General features: G+C 36.3%; 1 protein-coding gene across 1 annotated transcript in view; it reads right to left on the minus strand.

Annotated features, from left to right (window-relative positions):
* RXFP1 (relaxin family peptide receptor 1) overlaps positions 1-8244 on the minus strand; it is a gene marked incomplete at both ends in the record, with an annotated part of 67891 nt that extends 59647 nt beyond the window's left edge. The window contains one exon of the mRNA XM_084245584.1: positions 8196-8244. Coding sequence (XP_084101710.1) covers positions 8196-8244 — 49 coding nt within the window. The remainder of the gene's footprint in view (positions 1-8195) is intronic.
* Between the last annotated feature and the right edge of the window lie 2468 nt (positions 8245-10712).

Raw genomic sequence — 10712 nt, forward strand, 5'->3', positions numbered from 1 at the left:
TTTTGTTCCCTCATTTACAATACTTGGTTTAATTAGAAATGTAATTGGGAATGTGTTCTTGACAATTAGATAATAAACTTAGACATCTATATTAAAAAAAAGAATTTTGTTCTTTTTCTTTAAAAAAATTATATTTATTGAGGTAGAGTTGGTTTACCTCATTCTATTTGTTTCAGGCTTTATAGGCTCAAACCTCTATAATTACATGATTCACACTTTTAGTAGTTTTGTGAAAGCGAGAGTAACCATGTATTTTCACTTGTGTCCCACTCAAAAGTGTTGGGAAATGTAGTTAAATATCTGATATATATTTTGTAAATTTTAAAAGAGTTCATATTTCACTAAGATATGTTATTATAATTATTATTTCAGAGTACCAAGTCTTTATATTTATAATTCTTGCCAAGTACACTGTGATTTTGTGATGTATTTAAATAGTCTTCTCTCTGGGTTCTCTTTTACTCTTCTACCACTAAAGCAAGGCATTTGGACTGTAATTTTTTGCTCAGGGAAGGCTGATCACAAAAGTGCCTTTCTAGAATAGTCAACTGCAAAAAATAGTCAACTGCAAAAACCAGGTGCTTGAGAAAGAGAATATTTTTAAATTTTTATTTGCCTTTTTTGGATGCTACCACCTTGACTTCAAATATCAAGAGCAAATACTGAAGAACAAAGCACACAGAGTCTTCTACAACCTGTAGAGAGAGCTGGGCATGTATGATGGTTTCCTGAACTTGGTGACACCTAATTATGAGAATAAACCAACCTGTACCACTGGAATCATAGACTCCATAGGGGAAGAAAGGAAGTGGAGATTGCCAGGAAAGTCTGAAAGGTAAATCAGAGGTGATTCTTTTCTTAAATCAGTAAGTAAAGTATATTGTTATTTGGGTGAGAAGTCTGTAGATTATGTGGCTTGGGAAGTAGAGGGCCTCCCTGGTGGCGCAAGGGGTTAAGCACAGCACTGTGAAGCTATCCGCAGTCTCTGCACCACAAGTTTGACCCCCGCCAGCCAGGGAGCAACCCACATGGTGCAGCAGATCTCTCCTGTCTTGCCCGCTGCTCCCCTCAGCAGTGTATTTCAGTCATTCTGCCTGTTCTGTTCCCCACTCTGTCTCTGGTGAATCCTCTCACCCTCCTGCACTTCTGGCCTGTACCCCAGTTCTTATATGCATAAATAAATAAATCTTAAAACAAAAAAGGAGTAAAATAAGGAGATCTTCAGTAGGTGCTGATGCCATCACCCACTGGAATGAATTAAACCTCATGAGAAGCTGACAAAGTTACTGTAGACATTCCCTACTCTGCTTTCCCCACCTTATTGGAAGAATACATCTATTTAATTTCTCAGTGCTGTTCCTCTGGGATAATGGACCATGAGAATAAAATTGAATGTGCTCTTAGCAAAGAAATTTTGAGAAAAGATGACTAAGTTAACAATACTACAAAAGATTGTGCAGTTTTTTTTTTCATTAAAATGAATTTGAATGGCAAATTATTTGCCACATTATTTTAGGTTAACGCTGAAATCAGTGTTCCATTGCTGAAAAAATTTAGTGAATTTCAATACACAAAAACAATCCCTCTCTCCAGGGAGCATACATTGCTGTGCTGTGTGAGCTCACAGGATCAGGGGTAAGGGCTGCAATCAGGAGAACAAAAATAAAAATCTAAATTTAACATAGCCCACTAGCCACCTCTCCTGATCTAAATAAACATAAAGAGGAAGGTTAAATGGAGATAGAGAGGACCTAATAGGAAGCATGACTGATGACGTCTTCTTGTCTAAGTTTGAAATGTATTAGAAAGTAGAAACATTTATAAACCATGAAGCAGTTTTGCAATTCCCAGCAAATCAGCCACAACGAGGAAATTAAAAATGGCAAATCTTCTGGCCCACTGAAGATGAATCAAACATTTCTAGCCGACTCTGGAAAAATGTTTTAATATAGCAAAAGACTGCGGTGAGCAATAGTAATGGAGAAAAGGATGAAAAGGAAGGACCAGGAGTAGTGTGGCATTTATTTGGTACTAAGTTGTGAATTGTTAATACCTTTGAGAAGCTTTACACAGCTGTGGTGGTCCATGCATTGCTTCTGTATTTTTTCAATCCCCATAATATTCCACTTTAGGAAACTTTATGTGAGCTAAGATGAGGCGAGGGAGGAAAAGAGCAAGTTTAGGTGACTCTTTAATAGAGTTACAACTTTACTTTCTCTCTTTAGAAGCAGCTCCAACACAAGCAGAAAGACAGAAGATGGGGTATTCTTTTCTGAGGGGTAGGAAGGAGTTATGGAGAGGTTAAACACACAGGTATTACCAAACAGCAGCATCACTGGCCTTGCATAGTGAAAGCTCAGTCTCATTTTCAACCTGCAGCACACAGAGATTCCCTTAGAGGGGTTGGTCCCAAGGACCAAATTTATTATCTGCATGACATTTGATGGCAAAGGCTGTTTCTTAAAGACCATTTAGTTGTCTGGGGATTATTACCGGAGCATAGGAGCATGGACTGAAGAAGGCAGGAAATATCCACTGGATCTTAATCTATTTTCATTAAGTGCTTTCATTAAAGTTCCTTTGGATCTGGACTTGGGGAGGTGGGATCAGAACGCTTTTCTTCCTGCCCATTCTCTCTTTGTTTATGCTAGTGATTTGAAACTACCAGGAAGGGATGTGAAACATGGTTATGCTACCTTAGTGTATGAGCAAAATGTTAAAATTTGAGGCTATGATTTTGGTGGAATAATAAGTTTATTTTAATAATCCCAGTCTAGGTTCTATTTTATGATGTCTTTCTTTTATGATACTTCCTTCCCTTTTTGTTCAATATATGCACTGGAGACCTACTTTTAGTGTGAACTCATAATCATATACAGTATTATAAACCAATGTTACTTCAATAGTAAAATAAAATAAAGCTCAAAGAACTGGAAAAAGAATAAAAAGCTAATAACACAATAAACTGAGTCACATACACACACAAGAAACTAAAGGATAATAGAGCTGAAAACAAAAAGGAACACAATACAGGTTTCTACTTCTTGTGAAAAATGAGGTCCCTGGACTCTGCAAGCTCAAGCTTCCTTTAAACACGAACTATGTAATTTTACCAAACTTAAATTAAAAAAATTAGAGATATAAAAAGAAACTGTTTAAATAGATTACAATTCACTTGAGACTCAGGCTGCCATAGGCAGGAAAAGAAACTTTGTATTATTTTTCTTTAAATGACTAAGCTAAGAATTAAAAGAAAAGATTATTAAGGGACAATAGCTTTACTAGATGTTGTAATCAATGATGAACTCTCAGTTCAAGAACAAACTTAGCTCTCTAAAAAAAAAGTTACTTAGACTCTCACCTGCCTTTTAAAATGGTGCACCTTACTACTAGAGGGTATATCAGGCTGTGTGTGCCCCTTTGTCTAGTGCATCACATGGGTGACATTTGATTCAACTGAGCATCCTGATTAAAAGTGGATGTGGAATTGAATTCGGAAATAGGTGCAGGAGAAAGAGCTATGTGTTTTCACCACAGAATGAGAAATTGCATTCCTGGGGCAACATGGGAAGGAAGTTGAGGTACAATGATGGGATGAGAAAGGTAGAAAGAGGAACAGACCCCATGGCTAGAGGCAAGGGCTCTATGTGCCTAAGAGCAGCCTGTGAAAAAGACCCAGGAGACCTCCTCCCTAAGAATATAACTCTCAAATATTTTTTGAGAGCACTGATTATTTTAAAAGGTCATATTAATGACTGTAGAACATTAATATGTATTGATGGCAGTACTGATATAATTATAAAATTTTAACAGAAAAACCAAACATTCAAATTACTATAAAATACAACTATCTTAATGGGAAAATGACAATTCCTAACACATATAATAGAAGACCTCACTTTATACTGTCCTTTTCCCAAACCAGCCTTTACCTGTGTTCTGACAGACAATAAAACATGAATTTGCAATATTTGCAATTTGCCCCTGCTTATTTCTAAAGAGATTTTGGTGTCAGTGAGGGACTCTTGTTCTCACCAGGGTGGTGTGTGAGGGTGCAGAGCTGAAGAAGAGTTTTGAGTGGGCCACCACGCAGAGGAGGAAACAGAGGTCTTGTTTTGGTGGGGATGGCAAGGAGGGGACCCATGCAGGAGCAGGAGAGGCAGGCTAATGGAGGAGTCAAGCCAATATTTATTGGCACTTCCTATGTGTACAGCTCTGGGCATGTGTTACAAACAAAAGTCAGTATAAGTAGAGTTTAACCTGTGTATCTGGGTTCACCAGCTGTTGGTGTGCACTGAGAAATGTATGCAAAACAGATGGTACCAGCTAATTGATTTCTTGAACTTTCTTGGGGTGCGAGGGCTTCACTCTAGACTGTGGAAACTTTGTTTTTGTTTGGATTAATCAGTTTTGTGACCTTGAAATGGTCAATATTTCTTTATTGATTATCTAACTTGATCTTTAAAATGGAGAAATATCTAATTTGCCTAAAGAATTGCCTATAAGAGAGGATATAATAAAGTCCCTTATTAATTCTAAGATATTTGAGTTTTAGAATAAATGGTATTACAGTTTTAGAAAGTGTTAGAACTGAATCATGTTTTACTAGCATAGACTTTTCAAGAAGACAGTCTTGGATCTTTTGCAACACTTACTAGGAGATGATGCCAGTCATGCTACTTAACATTTCTCCTTTTCTGTTTTGTAAAGTGAGAATATCTCTTAGGGTTGTACAGGGATAAAATCAGATGTTTGTAAAGCACTAAGCACAGTTGGTGGTCCATAGAAAATTCTCAGGAAATGGTAAATACAAAAACAGCCACATCCATAACCACAATCAGAGGGTTTGATATAAAAATGAAATAGTTTTTCAGACAGAAAAAGATGAACTTAACTAGAATACCCAATTCTACACATTTCAGTTTATACAAGTTTGCTCTAATATGTTGAATCATGTTCATAAAATTATTTTGTTGACAAATGTAACAATTTACTTCCCTTACATGGCTGATGATGTGTTTACACAGATTTATTATTTTTTTTCTATTTTAAACTTAAAATATGACTCCAAATTTATATAAGTACAATACAAAATTGCTAGCAGCCTTCAAAAGTATAAGGTAGAATACTACCTTAGTCTGTAGTCTGTAAAGAAGAAATCTTTTTTGCCATCTTTTGGAGGAGGGTAAATATGCTCATATTCTCCTTTTCATGTACTAATGGCCTGTTCTGGGAAGAGAACAGGTTAGAGAAAAGAAGTGCTAAAGGGTACAAGTGCCAGAACCAAAGGCAAAGATTGGGTTGTCCTTAAAATGTAAAAGTGAGGACTTTACCAGCTGGGTCAAGTCTTGGCGAAATTCTGCAGTGGGTCAAGTTGATATTTAGGCCCCTTCTATTTCTTATTTCCTCACTTGTTCCCTGCATTTTCAGAGAATTAAGGAAAATGATTGTTTTTGCTGATGCTATTAAGTAATGAGTAAAGCATTTGCTGATAAGAACTTATGATATAACTTCTCCTGCAGATTGTTTTTTTTTTCACTTTTAATTCTGAAAATTCAAAACTCTCAAGAAGTTGCAAAGATAGTACAGAGAGGTCCCATGTACCCTTCACCCAACTTTCTCTAATGCTAAATCTTATACAACCATGGTGTATTATTGAAACTAAGAAATTAACATAGCAACAATATAGTCAGCTAGATCACAGACAGGAACTTTTTAAAAAATGAAAACTTCTCAAGGATAAGAGAAAACATTTTCTCCATCTTACATGACCCCTTTCCATGCACACCTAGGACTTGCCCTTTTCTCACTGCTTGGTAATGCTGGGTTGACTTTCAGCCTTTGCCCTTAGTCCCTTCATCTCAGGAATCATGCCATTGTCACCCTTTAGTCCCATTGCTTATAAAAGTAACTGACATTCCATAAGCATTTTTGGTTAAAAGGGTGACTAATAATTGCTTAAGACTTTTTTTTATAGAGATTATCTTGGCTGAGATTGTTCTGGTTTAGGACAAAGAACATAGGCTTCCTTAGCATTCAAATCTTGGTATTTATTAGCTGGAGTCCCGTGACAAGGTACTGAATGTCCTTGGGTCTTGCCTTCCTTGTGTGCTTAATTGTATATACATAATGGAGTTGTGATGATCAAAAGAAGTACTTTATGCTAGGGAACTAGACATAGGGGTTCTGGGAGATAGATAAGGTAAATAATTTTATTGCCATTTTACAAAGTAAGTCTAGGAGAAGGTAAGTCATTGCTGGAAACCACAGGGTTAGCAATACCTGGTAGGTCAGCTGTCTCTTACAGTATCACATTGCCTTTCCCAGAAAATAGCAGAGTGGATTAAAAACAAGCAAGCAACAATAATCACTGTCGTAGTTACCATGATGTAAACTTTGTCCCTATGTAGCTGTTGACTTCATTTGTTATATGCATAAGACATCTTCTCTTGGATGGGACTGGGTGTTGTGCTAAACTAAAAGTCAAGTCTACAGTGTAGGCTGCTATTCCAGGGAGTTCCTGTCAGTTGCTCCTACACCCCATCCACCCAACTGATACCACATAGCCGGGAATTTTGCTTGCCAAACTCTGCCTCAGATGTTATGCCCCTGTCCCCGACGGAAGGCATGAAGGGATGAGAACTTGGAGCTCTCAAGTTCTCACACTGCATTGTCATGATTTTTTAAAATCAAAAGGTAATAAATTTTAAAAGATGGAGGGGTTTGACATCATCATCATCACCATCATCATCTCTTTTCTACTCAAGAAAATATTTTTTATTAACAAAAAACAACACGTAAAAGTGAAACTTTTTTACCAATTTGAAATCACTGGCAACACATAAGACAAAGTTACTTCTCAACCTGCCCTGAACACCTTTCACATACCCTTGAGTTACTCATACTAGAATGCTGATTTTGGAAGTATTCCTTTGACTTATTTAATCATTTTATTGAAAAGGAATAGGGGTTTGCAAAATATGTTATTGATTTATGAGACTGCTACCTGCAATTGTCAAAAACTTTAGTAGCTTAAACAGTTGGATTATAATTAGAAACATTCACTTTTTGGTGTGGCTCACAATTTGACTTTTCTCTCTAGTTAAAATATGGGAATGTCAGTAGCCAAGATTAGAGATGGAGAAAGCTAGGAACTGGAATATTTCTCCAAGATTCTGATTGTTTTCTCGGTTTTGGTGTTGTCCCCCACCTCAGACCACTTTAGTGAAGTGTTCTAGGCACCAGCAGGAGAGAAGGAGAGAAAGGAAAAAAAATCACTTTGGTGCAGTACATGCCACCAGAATTGAGAGACTTAGAGTTGAAATTTATTCTAAGACATTCCTCAATAAAATGTGTTCGTGTAACCAAGTATTTGCAAACTTTGAGAGATAGAGGAATAGTAAACATACTTGTAAATTCTAAATTTCTCAACATATAATCATTCCCAGCATTGGAGGCTATTAAAGATAACAGTTTTCTCTCTTGTTTTGCTATGATTTTCTCATCACTAATTCCTTAAAAAAATAAAAACATTTTCTTTGTACATATGACAAGTTAGATAGGATTTAATGCAGAACGACTTCTCTTTATTAAAGAAAGGATTTCAAACTATGGCACACATAGAGAAAGCCAAAATTGTCTTTATAGCAAAAGTAAAATATCCATTTGGGCTCTCTGTGTGTCTACGTTTTTCACTGCTTTGCACTTTCCCTTGTTTTTCTTTCAAGGAATAATGAAAACCTTGCAAATGAAAAAGGAGTTTTATGAATGCCTTGCTCTGTAAGGAGACATACCTATGATATCAAATCACAAAGAACTAGGAAAATGAAGAATTACAACTACACAGATACCAGAACAAATACAAAGACTTCCCCAGGATACTTCCATGGGCAGTTCCTTGACTACAATCTCTTGAAATTATAAAATAACTTATAAAACAGTTACCATCAATTACCATCAAGGTTTTTATGGTATGTTTTGCTTAACTATCAACTCTGTCTATAATTCCAATTTTACAAATTATCTTACAAATACTAGAAATGTATTAAAAAGAATCATTCTGATGTAAGAATACAAGTTTATCAGAAAATACATTTTTATCTTAAAAAGCATAAATGTAAGTAATAAACATGTGTTCTTCTGATTATTTCATAAAACATGAAAGAACAACAAAATTAAATACTGAGCATACTTACAATATTTTCCAAAAATTAAGATGTAGAAGAAGACAGGACCAGATGTCATTTCCTTCTTTGTGAGCAACTGATTAATAAAAGTGAGCACAATTTGATCTTGGTTTCTGAGTTGCATACAGCTTCACTGTGCTTGTGTGCTATTTCTGTCTGCAATCTTAGCTCTAAAGCAGTCCTCTCTCTCTCATTTCCTCTCCCTCTATTTCCATTCCCTTTTCTTCCTTTCTCTCAGAATCTCTCCTCCCCATCCTCCTACTCTGAAAGTCTTAATACCTTTCTTTACACACACACACACACACACACACACACACACACACACACACACACTCTAACACAGAAAAAGCTGAGTAGCGAGGAAAAGTTTCAGACAGAGACTATTACAGGGTCTTCTTGTTGACTCTCAGCATCTTGTTTCTGTTCCTGCGACAGTCTGAAAATGTGGGTGTACATGAGCACTGATAAATGTCTGAACTGATGAAAGTCACGCCACTAGAAAGAAATTGTGGTGGAGGTAGATTACAAACAAAAAAGTATTTTTCCCCTGTGACTTGGTGGTAGGAAAAGAGTGGAACCACACAGGGCAAAATGTGTCTGTGGAATGAAGTATAAGGCAAGAATCAAAGTGTAACTATACCAATCTTTTATGATCTGTCTGAATTCAGGCATTTGAATGATAAGCTATTATTCAAAGAAAAAATACAAGAAATAAAAAACAAATTTAAAATATTCTTGAGGATGTGAGTTTTACAACAGCGGAGACCATGAGGCGTTGCTGATTGTGTAGTAAAGGTTTCCTAGGTTTGAATCAGTCTGTTACTTTAGAATTGTCTGGTTGCGTACTCTTGACTGAACATTGGCTTTCTGGAGGAAAATATCTATCCTACAAGGTGGCAGTGATTTTCAGCACTGTGCATAATGAGTCACTGGCACAGGTCCTGGTGCTTAATAGATGATTACTAAATGACAGCTATTCATATGATGATTATTTTTATTAATGGGGAAAAAGCATGCAAGTGCAAACAGCATTTCCATGGAATCTATTTTCTTATAGCTAAGCTATATCATACTTATTTTGCAATTACTAATTTACCGCTTGAACAAATGGACAGCACCTTGACATGAGGAATTTGCTTGCGAAGTTAATTCTTCCTAATTATGCTACACACAAAATCTATTTAAATTACATATCTTTATATCATTGACATCAACTTAAGACTATTTCTTTTTTTAAAGATTTATTTATTTATGCATACAAGAACTGGAGTACAGGCCAGAGACATAGCGGGTGAGAGGATTCACCAGAGACAGAGTGGGGAACAGAACAGGCAGACTGACTGAAATACACTGCTGAGGGGAGCAGCGGGCGAGACAGTAGAGGTCTGCTGCACCATGAGGGTAGCCCTCCCTGGCCGGGTATCAAACTCATGCTGCAGTGGCTGCGAATAGCTTCATAGGTTGCGGCTTTACCCCTTGCACCATCAGGGAGGCCCAACTTAAGACTATTTCTAAATGGTAGCTTAAAGCTTTCATTTAATACTTAATAAATGTTCCTTAAATGGTTACTATTTATAATCATACTTGAAAAGCTTTAATTGGTTAATAGTTTTCTAAATTTATTTTAGAAAGTGTTTCTTGGAAGGATGCTGCTGGGACACACAAAGCACAACACCTGTGGGGGACCCATGAGAAACTTGTCAACCATAAAACTGAGGAACTTACTTTGTTAATTGTCCTGCATCAAACAAGCTATTGACACAGAGGTTTTCAAAATGATCTTGATATTATTTTGATATATTATTTTAATAGCTTTGAATATTTACCATGAGCTGATATCACAGACATATACAATTAGTGAACCAGTAACTGGGAAGTTCCCTTTAGCAGTGTGTGTGTGTGTGTGTGTGTGTGTGTGTGTGTATGCTATATATTTTTATTCTTGAATTAATAGTCAAACCTTCAAAATAATTTCTCATTTTACTAAGACACTCTCAGTTTTTGCTAAAATACATATTTACAATTTTAAACATTTTTTTCAGGACATCACTTCTTATTTTTGGCAAAGACATTGAATCAAGAATATTAATTTTATGTAGGTATATTGATGGGAAAACCCAGGAGTGCACATAAAATAACCCTGCCACATACTGCAACTGGAATTATTGGTCTTGGGGCCAGAGAATCCTTTGTTGTGACTTAATGTCCTTTGCATTGTAGGATGTTTAGCAGCATCCCTGGTCTCTACCTACTAGGTGTCAGTAGCACGCTCTAGTTGTGACAATTAAAAATGTCTCCAGACAGTGGCAAATGTCCCTTGGGAGACAGACTTGCTCCCATTTGAGAACAGCTGCATTGATGCAAAAGACGTCAACATTTAAGTCTCGATTTTTACTAGATAATTAAAATGGAATTCTTCTCACCTGTAATTTGAAATACAGTGTTTTCTTATTTTTTGTTTTGCAGCTTGAAGACATATTAATACATTAAAGAATTTTAAAAGGAACAGATGGTGTATGTTCCTAG

This window comes from Talpa europaea, assembly GCF_964194135.1.
Source record: "Talpa europaea genome assembly, chromosome: 10".
Taxonomy (NCBI): Eukaryota; Metazoa; Chordata; class Mammalia; order Eulipotyphla; family Talpidae; genus Talpa; species Talpa europaea.